This window comes from Heptranchias perlo, chromosome 9, assembly GCF_035084215.1.
Source record: "Heptranchias perlo isolate sHepPer1 chromosome 9, sHepPer1.hap1, whole genome shotgun sequence".
Classification (NCBI taxonomy): Eukaryota; Metazoa; Chordata; class Chondrichthyes; order Hexanchiformes; family Hexanchidae; genus Heptranchias; species Heptranchias perlo.
In genome coordinates this window covers 56,530,927-56,557,914 of record NC_090333.1, presented here as the reverse complement: position 1 = coordinate 56,557,914, position 26,988 = coordinate 56,530,927, and the positions used below count along the sequence as shown (strand labels likewise).

The following is a 26,988-nucleotide window of genomic DNA, read 5'->3' as shown; positions in this document are numbered from 1 at the left end:
TGGCACAGAACAACTCATCTTGCTAAAGATTGGGACACAAATCGCTCCCGAAATAACGGAGGAGCTCAACAGCGCTCACCGTTGTTAATGGCGAAATGGAGAAGCAAGTTCCCGCATTTGCACATGCGTAGTGAAACACTGAAATCCGGAACTCGCTCCTAGTGGTTCGCCGGCGATATGACAGCTTCAAATTAAAGGGCCATTGCACGCTGCAATCAGAGAAATCATTGAAAAAGCACCAACTTGCTTATCTGCCCAGCTGGAAGGTAACTAATTATATCACCAAACAGGTACGCTTAAAAAGACAGGTCTAAACTAAGTTTTAACAGCGCAGTTAGTCTTTATGACTGCCAAACAACTAAAAATTAACTTATAAAAATGTGGAGTCTCATATTACTCCTTATTTTAATCATTTTTGGTCATTAAAAAAAAAATTTAATTAAAAAATTAAAACATTTCTTTTTTCCTTTTCCCTTCTGTCTCTTCAATTTAGTTCAATTACTTCTTTGGCTTTTTATAAATAAAATTTAATTTTTATTTACAATGACATTCATAATACTAACTTTAAATGAATGAAGTCTGCTTGCCTATTTGAGCAATGCAGCCTGAATCTGTGGGTGTGACTTCTCTTCCTGACAGATTTTGTGGGCGTGTCTTCTCCTCACAGACGTTTCCAGCTGCTCAGAGGCTGAGTTGATGGCGCACAATTTTTTTTAAAGTCCAAATTCAAGCAATTCGACGCCACAGAGCCTCGCAGTAAGTAATTTCGTTAATTTATTTCACAGGAACGGCGGTGAGCGTTGCCTCGCTGCTCGGAGCGATTTCTGGCCCAATATCTACCCCTGTTAGTCAAATACAGAGCAACACTGACAGTGGCCATGGAGAAGACCATGGATGTGCCTGTTCTGCACTCCAGACTGGAATCGTTAATAACAAGCAGGCTTGAGGGGCTGAAGGGCCTGTTCCTGTTCCTATGTTCCCACCTCCAATCTCACAGCTGAAAGAAGTTAAATTGATTGAGAAGAGATAAGAGGGAAACACTAGAATGTACCTATAGTAAACTATCTACATAGGATGTAAAGAGTTTTCTGTATTTGGTGTTGATAATCAAAGTATATTATTGTCAATAAAGAATAGGAGTTAGCTAGGCCCAGATTGATCAAAGGTTCTATAGAACAAGATGGTTCATCTGCTGCCAGCACCATGGATGAATCACCTGTAGATGCAGCTGGTCACAGATACAAATCTGGGTTGGATGGTTCGATTAATATTCTGGAATTCTGCACAAATGCTTTAGGGTCAGGGAGAAGTTTCACTGAGTTTTCTCTTTGGGTTTACATTTGGTGGGTTGACTTCTTCAAGGAGATTGAGTGAGCTGGGAAATTGTACACGGTTTATTGTGGTACTGGATTTGATGGGCTGAATGCCCTTTACACATTGTTTACTCTCTTATGTCTCTATATTCACCTTTAAGCTTCCCAGCAGTAAATTCCTTTGAAGAGATGATCTGATCCATATCTGAACGAATTATCCCCTCCAGTTCTTTGCTAGATCCTTTGCACTCATCCCGTAGGGACTGCATTCCGTCAACAAGCTGGCTTTGCACTAAATTGTAAGCATCTTCCACAATCTGTAAAACAGCATCTCATTAATAGTGATTTAGATGAAACCTTACTCACCATATTATCATAAAAATATCAAGGGATATGGGGTAGGACTGGGAATATGTGAATTCAAATGGCTCAACATGTAGGTCTGAATCTGATGTTTGAACAAAATGTATTTCCTGGCATGTAACCTCCCCTAGACTATAAGACATTTAGATGGGTCCCACTGCTAAACTGCCAGGGATCACACACATAACTCCCTTAAACTTGACTATTAGCAGTGTGACACATACCTATAACTCAATCACCACGGACAGCCAATTCAAACCCATGAGAACATTGAAATTATTGTTGGGACCTTAAGTGGGCAAACACTTAAGATGCTTTTATAACATTTCTCTGTCCACTACCTTAAGGCTGGCTTTAACCTGGAAATAGACACATACATACAAAAGAAGCACACACACTATTATATTAGAAAAAACAGGAAAAATAATAAATTATATTAATCATCTTCCACTCTCCATAAACTTCACCTTGTGCAAAATATTGCTGTCTGTATCTTGTCCTACATCAAGTTCCACTCATCCATCACTTCCATCCTTGCTGAAGTACACTGGCTTCCTATTCCCCAACATACTGAATTTAAAATCCTCATCCTGGTCTTCAAATCCCTCCATGGCCTTACCCCACCCTAGCTCTGAAACCTTCTCCAGGCCAAGTATTTCCCATGTAAACTCCTTTGGGAATAGGCCTATTCTCTCTGAATACTGTGGACTCCGGTGACTCTGATAATCTTTTTTGCAGGAATGACTGTAAACAGCTTCCTAGAGTCTCAACATGTTGGGAAATGATGACCAGGTGTTCACTAGAGGATGAACCACAAACAGTGAAGCTTCGCACTTGCATCGTTATTGAAACGGTCAGTATTGCATGAGTAGTTGCAAGGATACAAGGGTGCAGGGAACCCATGGGTGCAGGGAGCCCACGGGTTGCTTTTACATTGGCGGTCATTTAGTTTCGATTGCAGGAATCAGCGTATGAATGACTGCTCTCCACATTTACATGCCACATCCAGCTCCCTAATCCAGGCAGCAAGTCTTGGACCTATTTTTACCTGGGTCTATGATTCTTGTTCAGAAAAACGGAGTGTTCAATTTGGCAGAGTAAAACAAAGGCAGCCAGTGCACAGGTGCAAGACTCATGCAGTCCCAGACAAACAACACACATGTACAAATGTCTATGGATTTCTAGATTTCAATGCATGATAAGTGAGGGAACAGATAAAGAGTAAAAATGAAGAATATGGTATCACATCAAACATAAAAATGGTAGGACCGACTTAATTTCCTCGGCCCAGTGTAAACAGGGTGAAAATGGCATCGGGTCACTTACTGCCCTGTTTACGCTGCGCTCCCGCTGCCACCATCTTGGGTAGGGTCCTGAGGTAGGTGGCCCGAGCACCCGCCTGTTTCAGACAGAAGGCTACCTTTAATTTTCAAATATGTGTCGTATTACGTACATAGGACCCAATTTGCATATTACAAGTAGCCTCCCGTCTGAAAGAGAACTCCTCGTAGGCCCACAAAACAACTCCGGGCCCTTGTCCAAACCTCCCCTCACCAGGCCGGCTCAATGTGGGAGCAGGGGGATATAGCGGGCACTCATTTAATGTCTGCAGCTCAGTGGCGGAACGTAAAAGAGGCCCGGGTTTCAAAATGGCTTGGGCCTCATACTGGCGAGAATGGACAGGCGGCAGATAAACTCTGTCCCCATCCCCCGCCTGCCCGTTCTCTGCCTGCCGTTACAATCGGCTCTGGTGTCTTTGATTGTTAAACTCTCGCATTCTGTGAAAAAATCAACTAGAAAATTAAAGGTTTAGTTAAACGTTTGCTATTTTGCTTGTGTACATTCTATGTTTGCACTGTACGTTTAAGAAGCTCCCAGTATTGCAAGGCGGTATCAGTTAGGTACATACGCTGAACCAGGCCTTTTTCTTTTCATTCTTCTTGCCCTTCATTTTTGGTAGGATATCACTCTGAAGGGAAGGTAACAATTCTTCCATCACCAGGTTGCTTAGAACCTACAAGGGGAAATCACAAATTTATAGTTCAGTTGACAATTTTGTTCACATTTCTGCTGTTCATTCCAGCTCAAGAACCATTAACAGGGCTTACAAAACTGCACTAATTTAAACACGTATATATTAAAAACGATCAGTGGTCTCAAAGTTCGAATGGTAGTGAACCTGTAGGTGGCGCTGTGAGCACAATGTTACATGACTCATTAGTACAGTGGAATTCCACCTAATGTTACATGATAAGCTTTAATTAGGCATCGCTGACCCTATTATTTCACTAAACAACCTTCTAAATTGCTTTTGCAGATCGTAATTGATTTTTTATTGTTCCTCCCCCCCCCCCACCCCCCGATTGTTTCCGCCCAACCTGAAACACAGCAATGCACTGTTGTGGATAAAGAAACAGTACTTTAGTGTTCGTACAAGGAGTATTATTCACGCTCAGTTTAACTCAGAGAATCCGCTCTCCTGCTGCCAAGGCCACACTGTCCACAATGGCCACAGAAGACGATGTTCTTGCACAGAACCAGATTCAGCTCTCCAATCTGAATTCGTCTTCCCTGACCCTCACCGAAACTGTTCAGGCATTGCACCCTCATTGATGGACGCCTTAAACTATCCAAGCACATTGATAGTCCGCTGGTAATCGTCCCTCTGTACCCCATCAGTGAAATACAACTGATGCAGTTTAAGCCAAACTAGCCATTTTAAACCTACTTGCCCACCTCCCCCCTCCCTCATCCCCACTGAGCCTGAAATACAGGCCCCTCCCTCACCCTGCTGACAGATAAATGTCACTCCAATTCGTTCAGCACCCCTGCACCTGAATAGGTTCCCCCCACCCAACCTGTACAGACCCACTCCTCCGCTGAGACCCTCCACCAACCAAGATTGAAATTCAGCCCTGACCTGCCAACCCCTCACCCCACTGAGACTGAAATCCGACCCCGGGCATTCACCCCCCCCCATCCAACATGACAACAAATTTCAGGTTAGGGAGGCAATAAAATCAGCCAGAGTTCCTATTCTTGATCACTATCCAGCAAACCGAGTTGGAATGTACACAAGTGTCAATACTGAGTGAGAAATGGGCTGGGCTTGGCAGTGTGGCCCTCATGGATGAATAGCCCATTGTCACTCATTGGCAAGGCTTTTTGGATGAGGTAATGGAGAGCTACTGGATGTCTGAGAGCCGGAAAGAGCCAGCACTTTCAGAGAAAGGGAGAAAAGTGGGAGAAAAGAGAGAATACCTCAGTATAATGAGACTTTATGTGACAACTGATGACCTTCTCTCCCCAGGGTCTATATGTTATTTATTTTACACAATAAGATTATGATTTTAAGTCCATTCATTTGATGGGTTCAGTATCAAATGAACCCATCTGATACTGTTTAATTTCATCACCGTGCGGAGAAGTGCAGGCTCAAACTACCCTACTATCGCTCTGTGGTGCGTTATGTTAGTTATTCAATATGCTGTACCATTGTTTTGTTCGTGCATGACTGTAACACTGTAATTTACCAAGTCCCATTCACCCATCACCCCTGTGCTCGCTGACCTACATTGGCTCCCAGACCGACAATGCCTCAGTTTTAAAATTCACATCCTTGTTTTCAAATCCTTCCATGGCCTTGCCCCTCTCTATCTCTGTAACCTCCTCCAGCCCTACAAACCTCCAACATCTCTGCGTTCTTCCAATTCTGGCCTCTTGCGCATCCCCGATTTTCATCAGTCCTCCATTGACAGCCGTGCCTTCAGCGACCTAGGCCCTGAGCCCTCGAATTTTGTTTGATAATGCTCCTATGAAGCGCCTCGTGACGTTTTACTATGTTAAGGACGCAATATGAATGCAAGTTGTTGTAATTCAAACAGTTCCAAACTCTGACAACTCCAGTGGGTGAGAAAGTGAATTCCAGCAGAATAACTACGGATATAATGTCAACAGAGCTTGAACTGAAATTTCTAATTTCAGGAATTATAGGGTAGCAGGGATCCCATAACTAGAAGAATTTCTGTATCTACAGACAAAGTAACCACAGAGGAAGAGGTCATCTGGTTGCTATCTGTTAGCAACATTGTAAGCATAGCAGGAAGATTCCTCCTGTTTGCTGTTTCCAGCAAAATTGTAAATGCATCATAAAAGAACACATCTGTCTCTTTGCTAAAAATAGTGAACTTAGGAGATCTCCCCGCTGTGTTTATGATGCAACTCAAAAATAGCGACCAGAGGAAATACTCCCCCCGGATACTGATAAGAACATAGGAACAGGAGTAGGCCATTCAGACCCTCAGGCCTGTTACGCCATGCAATTAGATCATGACTGATCTGCATCTTAACTCCATTTACCTGCCTTGGTTCCATATCCCTTAATACCCTTACCTAACAAAAATCTATTGATCTCAGTTTTGAAATTTTCAATTGACCCCCAGCCTCAACAGCTTTTGCGGGGGGAGAGTTCCAGATTTCCACTACCCTTCGTATGAAGAATATGTTCCTGACATCGTCCCTGAACAGCCTAGCTCTAATTTCACGGTTATGCGCCCTTGTTCTGGAAGGAAAATGAGGAAAACTGGCCGTCATAGCTGCCAATCTGGGAAACATGCACAAGCTGACCAGCAGCTTCAAAAGAAGCCCTGACTTGAGAAAACACATAGTTTACACAAGCTTTATAACGTCACTCATATTGGACCTTCACTTGCACTGGAAGAAGAAACACATTGGGTAGACTTTTCTCTGCCCTGATCCCAAATAGCACCCAAATTAGAGTACAACAAAGATGAAAAATATTCTGCGCCTGAACAGCACTGCAGCAACTTGCCAAGGCTTCTTCGACAGCACCTCCCAAACCCACGACCTCTACCACCTAGAAGGACAAGAGCAGCGGGCACATGGGAACAACACCACCTGCACGTTCCCCTCCAAGTCACACACCATCCTGACTTGGAAATATATCACCGTTCCTTCATCGTCACTGGGTCAAAATCCTGGAACTCCCTAACTAACAGCACTATGGGAGAACTTTCACCACACGGACTGCAGCGGTTCAAGAAGGCGGCTCACCACCACCACCTCAAGGGCAATTAGGGATGGGCAATAAATGATGGCCTTGCCAGCGATGCCCACATCCTATGAACGGATTTTTAAAAAAGCACTATCCCTGAACTTTCTCCATGGCTTTTCAGGTGTCTGCACCTGACTGCACCTGAACAGCATGCAGCAATGTAAATTACATACAAATGGATGGCAAATGGGTCTGCACCTAGATTTCCTCTAACAGCACTGGATGCAAAGCAGGTTCAGATTGCTTTCATAGAAACCTGGCATTATTGCTTCCCAAGCTGCCTTTTGGGTGCTATCTGAACAGGTATTGTCACGAAAGGGCTTAATCCGTGGCTTTTTGCATTTAAAGTGGTTTTACTGTATAAGATAGTCTCTTACATTTAGTGATGGAGACCATTTTCAGTTCCCCTTTCCCCCTCCCCACACCCCTCCTCCCTGTCCCGCCCCTTGTGATATGACTTAGTGGGAGGCAGACAAGCAGCAACAACCACAATCCCACTTGACAACTGCTGAACAAATTTGCCCGGCCTTCTTCTGAGATACTAACAACTGTATCCATACCGCAGAACAAGAATCCTTCTTCCCCATGACCATACAACTACTCCATCCCACCTTGAATAAAGAGAGAGGCCTCACAGTCAAACATAGCATCTTCCTCCAATTGCCATGCCATCATACTTCATGCCCACACTTGCTTTCCCTGTTCAGAGGCATGCAGACTCATGCTTGGGTTGCTGCTGTTATCCGGTCTGGTACGGCAACACAAACATAATCATACAGGAAGGCGTATTCAAATAAGTGAGACGAGCAGAGAAATGCAAATTTTAGCTTCTAGTTGGACTTAATGGAGTTCAACACTCTCACATATTCATCAGCAGCTGACAAAATAAATATCCTGCTTCCACAAACACTCATAGCTACATAAACCAATCTGGTTCACTCATGGGGCTTCCACTGGACCGGCCCCTTTAATGATGCTGCTGCTGCCTTTATGACCCCAGAAGAGCATAGACTTCCTGTTCCCTGTTGGCCTGAGCCCTATAGTGTGCCGTGTGTGCTTAGTGCACACCACTATGTTTACATTTTATGGCTTAGAGAGGAGGTTCGGGTGCTGAACTGAAGCCCCCAGTGGGGGGGGGGGGGGGGGCAGGCTGCTGCTGCCACCCAATTTGTTATGAGTAACATCAGACATCACAGGTACATGGAAGGCTGAAGACACAAAATTGATGGAGGAGGGGGGAGGGGGAGGAGGGAGGAGAGAGGGGGGGGAGGAGGGAGGGGAGGGGGGTCCAGGAGCATGTTCTTCTCGAAAATAAATATTAAAAATGATGCATTCTGGTTAATTTTAAGCACTTTCACACTTCACTCCTGATAACTCTTTAATCTCAAAACAAAAGAGAAAAAACTGACAGTTGCACTTGCAACAAAACCAATCAATCACTTAGCCAAAAGGTTACCTCACCAGTAACTCTCCGAGGTGAAAGCCCCACCCTGCCCCGCCCAATTTACTAAGGCACTCTATCCCGTCCAGACCAAGTTTGCAGGAACACTGTACTTAATCTAACTCCCTATCCTTTGAGAGAGACAATCTCTTCTTCTCCAACCCTCTCAGTTCATACTGCCACTCTTTTCTCTCTCCCCCCCCTCCCGACTTCAGTTCATCCTGACAATCTATGTCCCCTCCAGCTCAGTTAATCTGGTATTCTTCTTCCACTCTCCCAATCCATGGCGGCATTCTCCCTCTCCCCCCCAAATTCATACTCATGCCCTCCCTCCCACTGTCTCTCAGTTAATGTTGCAATTCTCCTTCCTTTCTCCCCCATCCCAGAGCACCACTCCCAGTTTCTGCCCCTTCCCTCTCCCCATTATCATTTATTTCCCCTCCCTGCTACTGCTATCCATTTTCCTTCCCTTCAGTGCCATCCATTTCCCCCTTCCCTTTCCCCTTCAGTTGCTCCATTTCCTTTCCCCATCATTGCCATCCACCCCCTTCCTTTCCCCTTTTGTAGCCCCTTCTCTCCCTTTTCATTGCTGTCCATTCCCTTTTTATTTCCCCCTTTCATTGTCTTTCAGTTCCCCATTTGCCTCCTGTCATTGTGATCCATTTCCCCCTTTATTGCCATCCACTTCCCCTTTTTATTGCTATCTATTTTCTCACATGCCCTCCCTCTCATTTTGATCCATTCCCTGCCACACAATCAGCCCTGCTGCTCCCCAAGTCCGGCTACTAATGCACTGGACTAGGTCCTTCTCTCTTAGTGAAACTCCCAGTGCTAACGGCAGGTATTGCAGCTTGTGTATACTGTAGGTGGGAAGTCCAGTTCTTGCAAGGGTTCCCGCCTACAATACACAGGTCACATTTCCTGGCATTAGTGCTGGGAACAACACTGAAGATAGAGGGGGACTCGGTCCACTGCAATAGCAAACAGATTTGGGTAGGAGCAGGACTGGAGAACAGAGGCCCAGTCTGCACTGACTTTGCCTGCAAATGCCAACAAGCTGAACAGACCCCCAAAATGCTGATTGGACCCCAAAAACGCTGACTGTTGGCATGTATGAGTAATCTCGAGGGAATGATAGAGAGACAGAAGACCAACAGTCATGGAAGGATAGAGACAGAGAGAATGGCAGAGACAGACAGATAAGGTGAGGCCCTAAGCTCTGGAATTCCCTCCCTAAACCCCTCCGCTTCTCCACCTCTCTCTCCTCCTTTAAGACACTCCTTAAAACCTACTTCTCTGACAAAGTTTTCAGTCACCTGTCCTAATATCTCCCTCTTTGGCTTGGTGTCAATTTTTTTTGTTTGATAATGCTCCTGTGAAGTGCCTTGGGAGGTTTTACTGCATTAAAGAACTATATAAATGCAAGTTGTTGTGGTTCCCACTAAAAGGCAGTTAATAAGTTGTAATGGTTTTAGAACTGGGACAGTGCAGATTCATGGAAATTAACAGGCAGGATATATACATCCTTCAATATGGTGTAATTACACAACTCCAGAATACTTGCAATTTTCTTTACATGGGGGTCCATTGCAGAAGTAATACTTGTGGGTTAATGAGGCCTACCAGTCCCAACCAGGTGGAGCTATTGTACTTTGCATCTCTTTACCATCCTGCAAAACATTCCAACCATTTCATTGTTTCATAACTTTTCCTGGTGTGTTTCATTCTTGCAGGCACAGAAACATAGCAGGAAACCATCCAGGAAGTAACAGAAAAATTTATAGTCTAGACAAAAAGAAATTATTAGTCTAGGGGAAAAGAGGCTGAACACAATCTAACCATGAACACGAGGGAGTGGTGGAGGCAGATTCAGTCACGGCCTTCAAAAGGGAACTGGATAAGTACTTGAAAGGAAAAAAAATTTGCAGGGCTACGGGGATAGGGTGGGGGAGTGGGACTAGCTGGATTGCTCTTGCATAGAGTCGGCGTGGACTCGATGGGCCAAATGGCCTCCTTCCGTGCTGTAACCTTTCTATGATTCTATGGGAACATGGGCAGAAACAGAGAAGTTGCAAGGCACGGTGTTAATGAGATCTGACTGCTGTGGTAATTATTCATTACAGACTTACCAGTGCTTCATTACCAGTTTGCATTTCCCAGGACCCGTAGTGGCCCTTTTCCTGCCTGAAGAATTGAATGGCTTCTAAGAATGCTTGAACTTCAAACGAACTCTGCTTTGCAAATTCTGAATGGAAACAAAAGAAAGTTATGCAAATTACCTATCAACAGCATTTCATAAATGATTTCATATTTAGAAAACATCAGTTGGCAGTGGGTCAATATACTTTACAGGCTAAGATAAGAAGTGCTGACCAACGCGTTCTCCCCATGATTTGTGACAAGTGTCTAATCTAAGGGGAGGGGAGGGGAGGGACATTCGGGACAGAAGGCATGTAGAGACCGAATGCATCTCCATAGGGAGGTTACAGAATGGTATTGGGAGTGGCATGAGATCATTTCACTGTCCAGCCATTCTGCAGGGGGCATGATGTGTTTTGGGAAAGATGTTAAGGGAAGAGGGGATACAAAAAAAACAATTTTTTTAAAATGCCAAATATAATTGAAGAAATTAAAATGGGACCAAAATGGTCTGGATGGTTCAGGACAATACATTGCATTTATCCACTGAGTCATATGGGGAACTAATAATCTATATAAAAATCTATTTTAAGATTGTAGATAAGGTTGATGATGTAAATTTACCTCATTTCAGTCGTACCTTTTCTAAATGATGATAGCATGACTACATTTCCCCGTTTAAAAAAAAGTAGTAAGAGAGATTGACTGGGATGCTCTGACTGTGCTGAAATAAATACAAAGTGACCATTCTGAGTAATACAAGAGACAAGTTGTCCACAGCTGTCATTCAATTCCATGACATTTTATGTGGTTAACATGGAATCAGTCGACTGATCTAAGGCAAATTGCTCTCCACAGGCTGCTTGCTATTTTACTGGGTTCACAAGCAGAAGCTTGTGATGTAATGATTACATTATGAGTTATGTCTGCTACTCAATAGGCCTTTTTACATGATATATCAGTAGGCAGTAAAATGACGCGTGTGGCGTCACTCGTTAATATTGATCCTTTGCCTCTGCTCTTCTGGAGGTTGATTCAGAAAATGGAGAAATGCACAGAAAACCTGGTCTCTACTTTCAGAATAGGTCTCCAACGGGCCATAGGAGATTGTAAGCAAAGACTATAGACAATTCTTAGTCACAGGCCTAGGAACGGACACTAGTCATCTCTGTGCATCAAGAATGCTTGCGTCACAATAGAATTTTATCTCACATGCAAACGGTTGACCCAACTCAGTACATTCAGCAGTACAACCACTGGGATCATTTTTAGCTGGCAGAAGGCAAGACCCATGAGCGATATGGGTATTGCCACCTTCCAGTCTTCACAAATAGCCACCTTTAACTTTAGAGTGCCATCGACTGTGGGATACCCACGCGTCAGGAGTAAACGTAAGTGGGCCTGACATTTTTATATTCATTAAGAGCCAATGTAAAATTGAAAGATCTACATAAGGCAATCATTGCAATAGGTTTCACCTTGATACATATCTAATGCAGCAGAAAATTTCCCAATGAAAATATAGCACTTATCATTTTTTTCATTGGAGGCCACAATGGGCCCGAATTTACTGTCAAAATAACAGTGAGGCTAATGGCGCTCACCATTATTTATGTGCAAATCGCACAGCAACTTTAGACGAGGGCAGATGAGCGGTTAAACACGGAAATCCAGAAATTGCTGTCCGAGATGCGACGTTCCACCGTTAGCTTTCCGAAAACGGTATCTCAGTCTGCCTCACCATTGAAATGCATTGAACAGCGTGAAGTTGCTGCATTTGCACGGTAGATACAAACTAAACTCGCCACAGAAAGTTAGGGCTTGTTCATTTCAGTCTATGTACCCTTTTTAACGGCGTGATAAATGTTAATTACTGTCAAACAACATCTCTGGCACTGAAAATTAACTATTACAAGTGTGGAATCTCATTCTTTCAGCTTTTAATTGTTGTTGGAGATTTTTAAAACAAAATTTAATTACTTTTTTTTACTTTTTCTCCCTGTCTCTTGTCTCTCTCTCTCTTAATCCAATCTTTCTTTCCCCCTCTTTATTGTGCTTTCTGTACCTGATTTGACATTGAATTCACTATTCTAACTTACACTCCTGTTTCAGACTCTGCGTTACTCATTAATGATTCTTCAATCTGATTGGTTAAGGAGATACACAGCTGCTTGCCCTGTTCACACAGGTCCCTGATGCCCTGTAGAGGGCGCCGCGCTCTTTCCATCTCCCATTTGCAGCAACTTCCAGTGCAAAGTCTCATGGAAATTAAATGGGCAAGGGCAAGTCTAACGAACAGGGAGGTGGGGGAGGGCATTCATTCGCCAGCTACAGTAAATTCTGGCCCATTGTGTTTATGGCAGAATAATCCAAAATTGAATCTAATTTCCACCAGATTGGTGCCTATACCTAGGTTCATGGAAGTAACTGAATGCGTGGTTCTCCCCATTGATTTTAAGCTGAAATCAACAGTAGAGTCCCTTCAGCGATCTTTCTCACCCATTGCGAGCCTCCAGTATTAGTACATTCACAGACAGCTCCACATAGAAAAGGCTGTATTCTTTTCCAAATTAGAATAATTCTTTGCTCGTGTTAATCTGCTGTAAATTAACAGCAAGTGCAAAATGGCAGTACACCTCCAAATGGGGAATTACTAGGCTTCTTTTCTCAGAAATAATTCATGCATTAAACAGTATCAAAGTACAAACATACCTATCCAGGTTCACGCAAGCATAAATTTAAATAAGATGTCCAGCCCCTGCTCATGTGGTGCCAGCCCCTTGTTCCTGTGGTGCCAGCCCCGTGTGACTGTGGTGCCAGCCCCTTGTTCCTGTGGTGCCAGCCCCTTGTTCCTGTGGTGCCAGCCCCTTGTTCCTGTGGTGCCAGCCCCGTGTGACTGTGGTGCCAGCCCCTTGTTCCTGTGGTGCCAGCCCCTTGTTCCTGTGGTGCCAGCCCCTTGTTCCTGTGGTGCCAGCCCCTTGTTCCTGTGGTGCCAGCCCCTGCTCCTGTGGTGCCAGCCCCTGCTCCTGTGGTGCCAGCCCCTGCTCCTGTGGTGCCAGCCCCTGCTCCTGTGGTGCCAGCCCCTGCTCCTGTGGTGCCAGCCCCTGCTCCTGTGGTGCCAGCCTCTGCTCCTGTGGTGCCAGCCCCTGCTCCTGTGGTGCCAGCCCCTGCTCCTGTGGTGCCAGCCCCTGCTCCTGTGGTGCCAGCCCCTGCTCCTGTGGTGCCAGCCCCTGGTCCTGTGGTCCCATCCCTTGGTCCTGTGGTCCCAGCCCCTTGTCCTGTGGTCCTGTGGTGCCAGCCCCTGCTCCTGTGGTGCCAGCCCCTATTCCTGTGGTGTCAGTTCATGTGACTGTGGTGCCAGCCTCTGTAACTCCATTGTAGTTTGCCATGATGTCACCTAGATTATTGCCATATTTGGTGGCCAAACCAAAGTACTTTACGATAACATAATTTCAATAATATTTTTTCATACAGCAGATTCAATACTGATTTCCTGTGAAACACCTCATAAACAGTGTAGTTGTGCAGATTTCAGTGGACCCAATTCTGCTGCTATCTTGATTAATACGCTGCCAAAATTGCCACAATGGTGACAAGTTAGGCTATTCTAAGCAGTTCTGCTTCTACCCAAAATCTTAGGTTCCCAAAGCGGAAATCAAACCCATAATGTGAACAAACTCAAATTTGTACCACAGCAGGTTTTTCTACAGAACTGAGTCATTGCCCTGTAGAATCTATTAGCTCCATTAGCCTGACAAATAATTAAGAATACCGGCCTAGAAATTCGATGGTGCCACACCAGTTTTTCAGGCGCAAAATGGGTGCCTAAGCATCCAATATGGCATGAGGGGCATGCCCGCTCATTACATGCCGGAAGTGTGCCACCTGCCATATTGGTAGAGGCAGATAAAGAGACGTCCAGGGTCTGTGCATGAAACAGGCCCTTTGCATTTGCAAAATTGGGCTGCTCAGAAAAACATGGTCTACATGCAGCCTAAACAGCGGTCCTGGAGGCCACTGCCAAAATGGTAAGTTCTTAAAAAAATACTTACCTGAACGTGGAGCCGGGAGGAGCAACAGTGCTCCCAATCACTTCCCCCTTCGCTCCCGAATGCTTCCCTCTCCCGATTGCTTCCCCTCCCTCTCGAGTGCCCCTACCATCTGATCGCTTACCCCCTATTTCCCAATGGCTCCTCCCCCTCCTAGGATCTAACTAAGGGTCACTGCTGGCAATGCTGAAATTGAGATCCTCTTCAATGGGGATGGGCCTGGGGGCGTTCAGCAGGCATCTGCTGCTCGCCGGTCCCATGTAAATGAGGCACAAGGCCCAATATCGGGTTTGCCTTGGATCTACCTGTTCCAGTGCAGGAATTGTTCCCTGCGTCCAGTTTGCGCTGGCACAAACCAATTTCTGGGCACCGTTTTTTCAGCAAAGATCACATAATCAACAAAATCAACGTCAGTGTTTCCAAACAAATGAAAAATTGTCGGTCAAACTTTTTTTTCCATGAGGACAGTGCCCCTTTAAAACTTAATGTTCTTGGTAGAAACCGACAAGCTGAGAAACTGAATGATGCAATCGATCATATGCAGACCTGTTTGTGGTAGTTCCAGGATTTCTGTGCAGGCTGAAGATAAGGTAAGCCTGTGGTTTGCTCCAAAGCAAGCAAATGTCATGACACAATAATACTGGGTCAATCATGTTCAGAGTAAAGTAACAGACTGTCAGACCAAAAGCAGAGCAACAATGTGTCTAAGTGTAACTAACCTGGATCTCCTTGGATTTTAAAGGCATACGTTCATTACCAAATAGAGTTAGGTTAAACAATATGGCTTTGAATTCAACCAATTCTCTTGGGTTTATGAATATGGATTTTGGATTCAGATTTTTTCACTGCCATTTTGTAGTATATTCTACCCTTACTCTCATGCTGAGAGCCAGACATTTGGGTGGGAAGTTGGTAAATATTTTGTAGTGATGATGCAACTGTTAGTCAAGTGCGAATCAAGGTAACAAGACTTGTGGTAGTGGTGTATTGTTCAGTCTCCAACACGTAGGATTTCAAAATGGTAACAATTTTTGCTTCAACTTGATAGAGTGATTTTGCTTTGTTAAGGATCATGTGAAAGCACCCTGGTCAATTTAACTCCAGTGAGCTGAAGCCAATGAGACTAAAATTAAAGCCAGGGAAGTCAAAAGAGAATCTCAGGGGAGGAAACAAGAATGAACATAGTTGACAATCTGGCAAAGACCTGGGTGTTACAACTTACAACAAATCAAAGGGAACTGAGGCTAGAGTTTTGCGACACGCCTGCAGAACTGTGTTTAACTCAACTACACACAAGTTCAATTAAATTTAAATACATTAACTATGTCAAATTCAGGAATATCTAATTAGACATGAACAGACTCAATTTTGATTTGGAAATTGCTTCAGATCTCATTCCTCATGCATCGCTTACACTGGCACTTAGAAGTTACAGAAGATGCTAGGGACACAAACTCCTCTAATCACTATTTGCAGCAAAATGGTAACAGTGACTATAAAGAAGGTATTTATGACTTTTTTTAAAATAGAAAACAGAGAAAGCCTTCTTTCTATGTCTGTCTGAACCAATTCTCTCTCTGCCAGTATAAAATTGCTGGCAAGGCTGCTGTGACTAATTGCGGGACATCACCCAATGTTAGGGAAGGGAAAGTAAGGCTTTGTGATGGAGAGGATGTGGGGTCGGAAGCTCAGCTCGGGGTCAAATGGGATGGCGAGGTTGCGAACAGTTTGGTTCAGCCTGAGACAGAGGCCGTGGAGGGGGATGGAATTGCTGGCAAGGGTAGAGATTTTGTGGCAGGGATCCGAAGACGATGGCTTCAGTTTTCCCAATGTTTAACTGGAGGAAATTGTGGCTCACTCAAGAGTGAATATCGAACGAGCAGTCAGACGATATAGCAATAGTGGAGGAGTCGAGAGAGGTGGTGGAGATATAGAGCTGGGTGTCATCAGCGTCCCATGTCCTCGGATGATGTTGCCAAGGAGCAGCAAGTAGATGAGAAAGAGGAGGGAGGGCCAAGGATAGCTCCTTGGGGGGCTCCAGAGGTAACGGTTTGGGGTGGGAAGAGAAGTCGTTGCTGGAGGTGGTTTGGCTGTGACAGGATAGGTAAGGGTGGACTCAAGCGAGGGTAGTCCAACTGTGCAGGACAATAGAGGAGAGGATTTGGAGAAGGATGTGTGGTCGACTTTGTGAAAGGCTGCAGAGAGGTTGAGAAAGACAAGGAGGTAAAATGCACCAAGGTCACAGTCACAGAGGACTGTTGTGTATGACTTTGATTCGGGCCGTTTCAGCACTGTGTCGGGCGTGGAAACCTGAGTGGAAAAATTCAGTTTCAGTGGGGGCACAAAACGGATGATAGCCAATCAGCCGCCTGTTATACACCCTGCCCCATTTTCCTATCCATTTTGCAAACCGCTGAAGTTGAATTTTACAACCCCCCCCCCACCCCTGATTTCAAGAGAGTTGCAGGAAAAATGGGTGTGGATTTGGAAGGCTACAAACAGGAACATTGGAGAGGAAAGGGAGGTTGGAGAGGCACCAGAAGTTTCCACAGACAGAAGAGTCAAGGCTGGATTTTTTGAGGAGGATAATGATGGCAGTTTTGAAAGGGAGGGAGAACAGTACCTGAGGAGAGGGGACCATTTACAATGTCAGCTAACATAAAGGCCCGGAAAGGAAGTTGGGCAGTTAGCACTTTAGTGAGAATAAGGTCAAGGAGGTAAGTCTCATGGACAAGATATAAACTTCTGCTCCTGTCCATCAGTCAAATGTGGGGTCCAATTGCTGTCAAGTGTTAAAAGTATTCAATCTTACAAAAAAAATTCATTATATCTTAATTCATTCCATCTTAAATGGCTGAGCCATCATTGAAGCTTTGTTCTAAGAGCAGTTCGGGTTATGATGCAATGTTTTAAAGCATTTGCAGGTAAGTGAGAACTGAATAAGATGTGGTTTCAATTGCCAGCATGTGTCAACAGCAAACTGATTATCGGGGTCCTGCTTTTACACCAAAGACCAATATATTCACGGTCAATTCCACGGTGTTCAGTTCCCTACTTTGCATCGTCTATATGACAAGTCTCCCAAATAACATTGCCCCAAAAGCAGTTTAAGTATAGTGTAAGTGATATTACAAGTAATTTCTGCTTCTGTGTATAATCTTACAAATTTTAGCCTCATGAATTAGGCCTACAATGTGGTAGTTACCACCTTTCAGAATAGACATGAGACTGTGGCAGGCCAGGCCTCCCATATGGTCTCCAATCCGCTATACTGTAGTTAAGAAGTAATTATTAATCCAGTGGCTAATATTGTACTCAAAGCATACATAAGTGTGCAGATTTCAGTTCGCATGAGACTAGGTCTGTTTAAGAGACTGTGTCTCTTTGCAATGAAGTTAAAGTGTTGGGAGGAAGCGTGAACCAAAACACAGTTTCTAATTTCATTCAGCAGGACTTAAACTTGAGCCAGGCAGCAGGCCAACATGACAGCTTATGACAGAAGAAACGACTTGCATTTGTATAGCACCTTTCATGACCTCAGGACGTCTCGAAGCACTTCACTGCCAATGAAGTACTTTTGAAGTCCAGTCACTCATGTAACGTATGAAAACGCAGCAGTAAATTTGCGCACAGCAAGATCCCGCAAACATCAATGAGATAAATGACCAGATAATCTGTTTTGGTTGAGTGATAAATGTTGGCAGGACACTGGGAGAACTCCTCTGTTCTTCTTCGAATGGTTCAATGGGATCTTTTACATCCACCTGAGAGAGCGGACAGGCCGTTTAGTTCAGTTTAATGTCTCAACTAAAAGGCGGCACCTCTGACAGTTCAGCACTCCCTCAATACTGCACTGTAAAAGGGAGGAAACTGGAAAAGAGGAAACTTAAAAAATGAGAAATTACATAAATATACTTTTTCAGAATGGGATAAGACCATTAGGCACATCAAGCACTTCCTGTTTGCATAGTTCAACCCTCCTATATTTAGATGCTGCATCGTCCACCAGCTCCATGCTTTCTTAGGATCAAGCAGCTCCAGATTGGCTCCAAAGTCTAGTCCAAAGTTCTGCACTCCATCAAAATGAATGCAGTCACAATGGGACACAGGTTGCCCCTCCCCCTTGGTGATGTCACCTGAGCAGCTTGCGGGGAGGAGACCAGAAACGGCAGGTTTTCAGTCAGATAGGAAATTTGATATCATTTTAACAGTAGTGTATATCTTCTGAAATAGGTTTCATTTACATGTACATTGAGGAAGTACTTCTGAACTTCTTGACTTTCTTCCCCTAGGAATACTTTTTATTAGCCGGATGAAGAACAGCAACAACAGGCCTGATATTGGCTTGTCCATTCACCCTCAGCCAGTGGGCGTGTGCAAGACCCAGGAAGGCAGGAGAGAAATTAAAAAGAAAATGATTTTAAACGCCATTTATCAAGATTAGATTTGCATAAAAGAAAAATCTTGTTGCATCTTTCTTTGGTTTGCATTGTAAAGCTGTTTACCACTAACAGACAAGCTGTGAGGAAATGATGTCAGACAGGATGCATGCTTAGTCTGTCAAACTAGTATGTGTTAAGCATGAGTAATAGATTAGAAATAGCATCTTAAGTAAGTCTCTCTTTGCCTAACAATGCGTGACTTATTTATTATCACACAAAAGCTGTTGAATGCCACTCACAGTAATTATGAAAAATGCTTTCTCTTCCTCTTGTTTTGCAGTTTGAGAACTTCATTTCATTTGCAACACATACCAAGTAGGTTCCTTTCCTTTTCATTTTTATCCTACCAAAGTGGATAACTTCACATTTTTCCACATTATATTCCATCTGCCATGTTCTTGCCCACTCACTTGGCCTGTCTGTATCCCCTTGATGCCTCTTTGCATCCTCCTCACAACTCACTTTCCCACCTAGTTTTGTGTCATCAGCAAACTTGGAAATATTACATTTGGTCCCCTCATCCAAATCATTGATGTAGATTGTGAATAGCTGGAGCCCAAGCACCGATCCCTGCGGTACCCCACTAGTCACTGTCTGCCAACCTGAAAAGACCCGTTTAATCCTACTCTCTGTTTTCCGTCTGTTAACCAATTCTCAATCCATGCCAGTATATTACCCCCAATTCTAAGTGCTCTAACTTTGTTCACCAACCTCCTGTGTGGAACTTTATAGAAAGCCTTCTGAAAATCCAAATATACCACATCCACTGGTTCCCCCTTATCTATTCTACTAGTTACATCCTCAAAGAACTCCAATAGGTTTGTCAAACATGATATCCCTTTCATAAATCCATGTTGACTCTACCAAATCCTATTATTATTTTCTAAGTGTCCTGTTATCACATCCTTTATAATAGATTCGAGCATTTTCCCTACTACTGATGTCTGGCTAACAGGTCTGTAGTTCCCTGTTTTCTCTCTCCCTCCTTTCTTAAATAGTGGGGTAACATTTACTACACTCCAATCTGCAGGAACCATTCCAGAATCTGTAGAATTTTGGAGGATGACAACCAATGCATCCACTATCTCTATAGCCACCTCTTTCAAAACCCTGGGATGTAGATCATCAGGTCCTTGGGATTTATCGACCTATCGACATTAATTTCTCTAGTACTATTTTTTTACTAATACTAATTTCTTTCAGTTCCTCATTCTCGCCAGACCCTTGGTTCTCTGGTATTTTTGGGAGGTTTTTTGTGTCTTCTGCTGCGGAGACAGACACAAAAGGGTCAATTTTCGGATGGCCGAGCGGGTGCGTTTGTGGCAGCGGGCTCTTAAAATTGGGGATTCCCAGAGCGGGTCAGGAGCCCGGCTCCAACCCGCCCACTTCCGGGTTCCCCCATGACATGAATCAGTGCGTGCGCAGCCCCCGCATGCGGGACTCCCACCGCCAATCAAAGCCGGCGGGATCCCACTTCAGATCATTATCTGGATACTTGAGGTCGTTTACAGACCTCATTAGTTGGAGATTTTAGACTACCCAGACCGTGTTTCCCATGTTGGGGGAACACTCCCTGTTTAAACAGACGTGTTGCAGCCAGCGGCAGTTGCAAAGGTCCATTTAACAGGTGCGGGGTAAACCCTCATTCATTGCAGCAGGGCACTCTGTCACCTCAGACAAAGTTTTGCCTGCCACACCTTTGTCTCCACACTCCAAATTATTAAATCATACCCTAAACTCTGCTGTTCAAACACATTTACCTACTTTGTGGACCCCCTCACACTGTCAGGATGAAGGTGGGGGGGTTCCATTGCTGCATTCATCACTCCATTGGAGGACGAGCAACATCGCCAGGCATGCCATCCACCTCCACCACATGGAGCTACACAACACAGTGCTGCGCAACGGGCACCTGCACAAAGAAGTCGTACAACTACACATACACCCACTGTAGGGTGACCCAATGGGTGGCATCTAGGGTGTCCATGGAGAGCCTCATGAAAGGGCATTATTGCACAAGCCAGTCAAAAATGGCCAAGATATGGCAGTAATGGTGACAATGTAATATGTAATATGAGTTGATCAGAAATCAAATATAAGTAAAAACCATGAAGAACCCTCAAACGCCCTTGTGCATGCCCTTTATGCTCATGACACGTTTGCCTTACGCTTCCTACTACACATATGTTATGCATGCCTTGTGGCTGCAGCACAGGTAGTGGCAGGTTGGGCGAGACTGACCGTGAAAGAGATGCTGGTGAACTCCTCTGCCATCTCGAGCCAGGCCTTCATGGTGGCAGAGGCAGGCCACTTCCTCCCGTCTGCCGGGGAGAAGATCTCTGTCCTCCCCCTCCTCCTCACCCCATCCAGTAGGACCTGGAGTGAGGCATCATTAAACCTGGGAGCAGCCTTCCCCCTGGGCTGCTCCATGCTGTAATTATGGCTCCTTTCTGCAATATCAGTCAGTGGAGGACTGCCCCTTTAAATAGGGCTCCTCCAGCTGACAGCCTATGATGCGGGTGTGCAGTCCACCCGGTGTGCAGCTTTCCAGCGCGAAACCCGGAAGCCAAGGTAAGTGGCTTCAATTTACTTACGATCACGTGGGGAACCCACCAAGTTCACTGGGCACGTTACCCACGCGCCCAGTCGACCCCCCGCTGTCAACCCGCCTCCCTCCTAATATCAGGCCCAAAGTATTTGTTTAATTTCTCTGCCGTTTCCTTATTCCCCATTATAAATTCTCCTGACTCTGTCTGTAAGGGACCCACATTTGCCTTCGCCAGTCTTTTCCTTTTTACATACCTATAGAAGCTTTTACAGTCCGTTTTTATGTTTCTCACTAGTTTACTCTCATGTTCTATTTTCCTCTCATATTCTATTTTCCCTTTCTTTATCAATTTCTTGGCCCTCCTTTGCTGAATTCTAAAATGCTCCCAATCCTCAGGCTTACTGCTTTTTCTGGCAACTTTATATGCCTCTTCCTTTGATTTAATACTATCTTTAATTTCTCTTGTTAGCCATGGTTGGATCACGTTTCCTGTTGGGTTTTTGTGCCTTAAAGGAATATATATTTGTTGCAAATTATGTATTAATTCTTTAAATGATAGCCATTGCCTGTCTACCGTCACACCTTTTAATGTAGTTCCCCAATCAACCATAGCCAACTTGTGCCTCATACCTTTGTTTCCTTTGTTTAGATTTAAGACCCTAGTTTTGGATTGAACTACGTCACTTTCAAACTTAATGAAGAATTCTATCATATTATGGTCACTCTTCCCTAACGATGCCTAATCTCTACTCAGTACCTCCACATAATGACATAGCCAAGAGTCCAACTTGATGTATGGTAAATTGGGATCACAAAGCCACAACCTGGCACATTACATTGTTCACCACTGTTCCACAGATCCAGTGTTGTCTTCTGGATTCCTTATGCCATAGGTTTTCAAAATGGGTCCCTAGAACCTAAGGGGTCCCTAATAGGATTTCAAGGGCTCTCAAGCTCATCATATTTCTGTCCATCTGTCATGTGATTTCGGTCTTTCTTGATAATTTTTTTTTTAATGCAATAGTACTGCTATTTTTAGGTAGCTGACGCCTTCTTTTAGAAGTTAGGACAGGTGATTCCCCAGGAGAGGGGATCCTCCGTCAATATTTGTAGGGAATCCCAAGAGTGCGCCAATGTTTGCAGTGAGGTCCACGGGAGTGTGTCAATATCTTCAGGAGTCCACAGGAGTGCATCATATTTGCAGAGGGTGCCACAAACAGAAAAGTTTAAAAACCACTGCTTCTTTTATAAAACGGTATGGATTTGTGTTCCAGTGCAAGCAAGCAGTGTCCATTTATACTGGCCACCTATAGGAGGGGGTGACTGACCTCCATATGTGTATGTTTAAGCACAAGCACAGAATTTGACTCACCAATGTCCAGTATTACGGACATATTTTCTACTGAGTGAAGGCACCTATCGGCTCTTTCCAATAACTGGGAAATAATAGAAGGCCCGTTGAAAGGGAGGGCATTTTGCTGGCTGCGGTCAGTACAAAAAGAAAACAACGTAAGACCACCTTCAAGAGGTGATGGCTCCAGATTTCCTCAGAACCAGCGCCACTCCTTTTGCAAGATTTCAGTGGCGACCCCAGGTGGGAATGGAAAATAGGTTGGGACCCAGGTCTCTGACCTGAAGAGCAGGCCGCAGGATTTTTCTGTGGTGCTAGGGATGACAGAAGTTCTGTCTGCCACCTGGATGCCTAAAGGAGATAGGTCCGGTGCCATCTGCCAGATTTCCCACTACTCTTGCCTCCTGCGCTGGCAAAATACTGACATTCAGCTCACTGGACTGGGTTAATTGGGGTCTCCTGAGGTGGTCCAGGCTGAGGCCACTACAGAAGATAAAAAGGCTGCCACCCTCTTTTCAAGTGGGTTGATTTGAAAATAGACCATGTTATGAAGCCAGTCACCCTGGTTTTACTCAGACATGGCTTTCGAGAACCGCTACCGAATGGGTGCCATAGATGCACCTGTACTGTCGCAGGAGCTTGCCCCTTTTATGCAAATTGGCCGATCCCGGAAATTTCGGTTGGGGGGGGGGGAAGCGGGGAGAAGTCAGGCTTTCAGTTCATCAGCAAAGCGCAATTCCCACTTTGCTTCAGTTAACAGGGGTGGAGCAGGATCGTAGATATTCGCTCCCTGTATTCCTACAGTCGTAAAAATGGAGGCTGGGCTGACAAATGCCGTATTCTACTGCATGCCGGGGGCCGGAATCAGGAAAAATGCAGCATAATATGGGTCCCCAAAGTGCAGTGTGTCAAGGATTCTCATCATATCCAGCCCTTTAGAAATTCAAATGTAAAAAGAATTAAGATTTCCTTTGTCACCCTCTGGGGAGGGGAAACTATATCCACTTGGGCTGATTTTTGCTTCAACAATGAATGATGCTGATGTAAGGCTATATGCAAATGAATCATTCATTTCAACAAAGGTTTTCAAAAAGGGCACTTCAGGAATGTACCCGCATGTCGTCTATAAAAGCAAGGCTATTTGGCAGCCTACATGCACAAGGTTTGAATTTCTGCTCCGGTTCTCCCGATCGTCTGCTGTGACTTTGGCAGAACTTCCGTTGAAACCCTGGAGAAACAGCGTGATTGGGTTTACAGCGTTTCTCCAGGATTTCCGCAGATCTTCTGCTGAAGTTACAGTGGACGATGAGGAGAACCCATGTGGAAATTCAATCCCCAATCCTCAATCTCCAACAACGTTCACCTGAGGAAGGAGGAAGCCTCCGAAAGCTTGTGAATTTAAAATAAAATTGCTGGACTATAACTTGGTGTTGTAAAATTGTTTACAATTGTCAACCCCAGTCCATCACCGGCATCTCCACATTATAACCTAGAGTTTTAGGAGGGCATGTATGTGATGCTTGTAGGCTTGTTTTTGTCAGGGACTATCTTATTACTGATCACCTTGGAAAGAAGTAGCACTTTATAAAATAAGAGAAGCAGAGATCAGACGGTTTGATCATTACTTCAAAAGTCTCCTGTGGAAACATTGCTGAACCTGGTTGTATTTATATGGGCACAGTGCCAGAAATGTTATTTATAAGCCCGGCGAGTTTAAGAAAATGACTTGGGCAGAAGGCAGTGCCATGAACAGCTGGGAAACAGATATGTACATTCACCTGCAAATGGTCAGGTTTTAATGACTTCTGCTTCCTCACTGGCATTGTTTTTAATAAACACCAGAGATTGTGCTTCCTATTCCTGCTGTACTAAGCAGTTAACTAAAAGCTCATTGTAAACTAAAGCTTGCTCATTTGACAATGTTTCCTTTTTATACAAAATATTAATGTTTGTTTGGATTGGTCTATGTAAACTGAATCAGGCCTATCACAGTGTTTAGACAACGCCTCTGCCTTAAAGCATTTCAGGTTGTCTACACGGAAGACAAATGATCAGTAAAGTTGAATTTACATTTTCAAATGCAGTTCCAGCATGAAAAGGGAGAACAAGATTTCACACAGTAACCATCTGTTTAAACTGGAGCATTGTCACCCTGAATAGTTCTTAGGCAAGTTTTCCTCCCCACTGTTCTGTAAACATGTAACATATTGCTGGAACTCCTGTTGAAAATATCACAATGTTGCAAAAATGTTATTGTGACAAATATGGTGTTACTGCCTTCTGCTATGGAAAAAAAAGCCATAAAGGAAGCTGGCAACACACCTTTCCAGCAAAAGGTTAGAAAAATTTGCATTGTGTGCTACTCTCGTCATCATATTTTGTCCACCACTCTTTAAACTCTGATTTACAATGCCACCCATCGTTAAATGTGCAGTTTCATAAATAGATTATTTTTCTTGAGGGGTTGCATTGGGAATCCTGTGCTTCTTTGGCATCACTATTATTCAAAGAGCAGTTATTAGTGCTTTGATTTGTTTTCCAACATCCTTTACAAGCCGCTATTATCAATAATTTTCTATAATTGCCCATCTATCTTACATGTTCCAGTCTTTACTGTCTCCTCGATCTCAATTATGGATCATTAAATTCACCCACTGTGGGATAATCTGACAGTGCCTCAGCAGGTACAGTTACAACCCAGGAGGGGAAACATGACAGTTGCACAATGCTTTGGTGCAGACTTCCCTGGAGGTCAGTACTGCTCACTTGTGCATGCTGAGGGAGGCCATTATTCATTTAATTTGACAGCAAGGCTAACATTACATTGTTAAAATTGCCCTTGTGTCATTTTTGCAAAGGCAAAGTGCCTTGCAATCAAATGGTTTAATGTTTTTTAAAAAAACATTGCAATATTAAAAAAAATACCATTCCACCATGGGTTAAAATTTTCAACTGGGGTCAAATACGACTGTGCTGGTGGAAAAACCAGCCAGATGATAACCCAAGGTAAATGTGCTCTTTCCTTTCCAAATGTAACCTTCTTTATTGGATTCAAAGGACACAGACATAGTGCAATTATTGTGAGCTGGACCCAGAGCGGTGAAGTATTTATGGAGTGAGAGCTGGGCACAGGCACAAAATAGTCATCCAATGGTTTGTTCACTGCTATGCTGCTTACTGTGTCAGCATGAGAGTAAAAAAAAATGCAAATCTTGTTCACGTACAGTTGAAAAGCTCACAGGCAACTGCCAATCCATATTTGGTACTTTTGTACATGTAAACACAATACTTAAGATGAGGCTTCAATATGTCCTGCAGCAAGATTTGGGAAGTGCGGGAATTATAATAGCTCTGCAATTGCATGCTGGGAAAAATGTTTCAGACATATCATGGCTTGCACGCCCATGCCAGACAAAGATTTAACCTGAACCTCTCACCTCTGGTTCAATCCTTTGTACAGCAACTAGTCATTGTCTTTCCGATTCTTATGTCTTCTCCACATTGCAGTGTATTTCACTCTCGTGCACTACTTATTCAGTATTGGTAAAGTTATTATTGTTGTATGCAAGTCTGCCTATGTGCAACTTATCTTCTCTGTCTCAGCCTATCATATGTTGGGAGTCTCCTGTGTTTGCGTTCTTTTTCATTGGGGTGCTGGGGAAGGTAGGCAGCACAGGGAGTTACTGTGACTGAAAACTCATATTCTATCACTGCCAGTGTGATCTAACTGCAACCATCATTGATATTATTCAAAGATTCTATTTGAATAAGCAGCCTTTTAATACTTAGCATATGGAGGATACTGCCAGGTCTGATGTTGAGTTGGCTGATGTTGAGCTGGCTGATGTTGAGCTGGCTGATGTTGAGGGCAGCAACTGAGATGTTACATTTGGCCAGGACAATCATGGGCTCAGCAAAAGAGCATTAAAAAAATCAGCCTGGTTCCCCACCTCCTACTGACTATCCAATTATACCGACTGGAAAATATGTGTATGTGGATGTCCGACGACTACAGGATCAAATGTAGCTACGGTTCCCCTATGGTTGAATTGCCTGTCACCATTCACTGTCTAAGCTGACATGTGTAGAATGGCCATTTAGATGAGGTACACCAGGACTGCCAGCACCCATTGTAGTCCAGCATGAGTCACCTGCTGTTACCCTCCCCCTCTTGTTCTTCCTGCAGCAGCTGAAGTCAATGCCCTTTGCAGCATGAAAAGTGTGCCTGGTGCAGGGAAAAGGAACCAACATTCTTGGTCACTGTCAGT

At 44.1% G+C, this 26,988-nt stretch overlaps 1 protein-coding gene across 2 annotated transcripts in view; it reads right to left on the bottom strand.

The window, feature by feature from the left end:
• Positions 1-26,988, bottom strand: part of LOC137325414 (protein Niban 1-like) — a 111,730-nt gene that overhangs the window by 22,779 nt on the left and 61,963 nt on the right. For both annotated transcript variants that reach the window (XM_067990508.1, XM_067990509.1), the window contains exons 6-8: positions 10,321-10,436; positions 3,586-3,690; positions 1,468-1,630 (exon numbers count right to left, since the gene is read on the bottom strand). In XM_067990508.1, the coding sequence (XP_067846609.1) occupies positions 1,468-1,630; positions 3,586-3,690; positions 10,321-10,436 (384 nt within the window). The remainder of the gene's footprint in view (positions 1-1,467; positions 1,631-3,585; positions 3,691-10,320; positions 10,437-26,988) is intronic.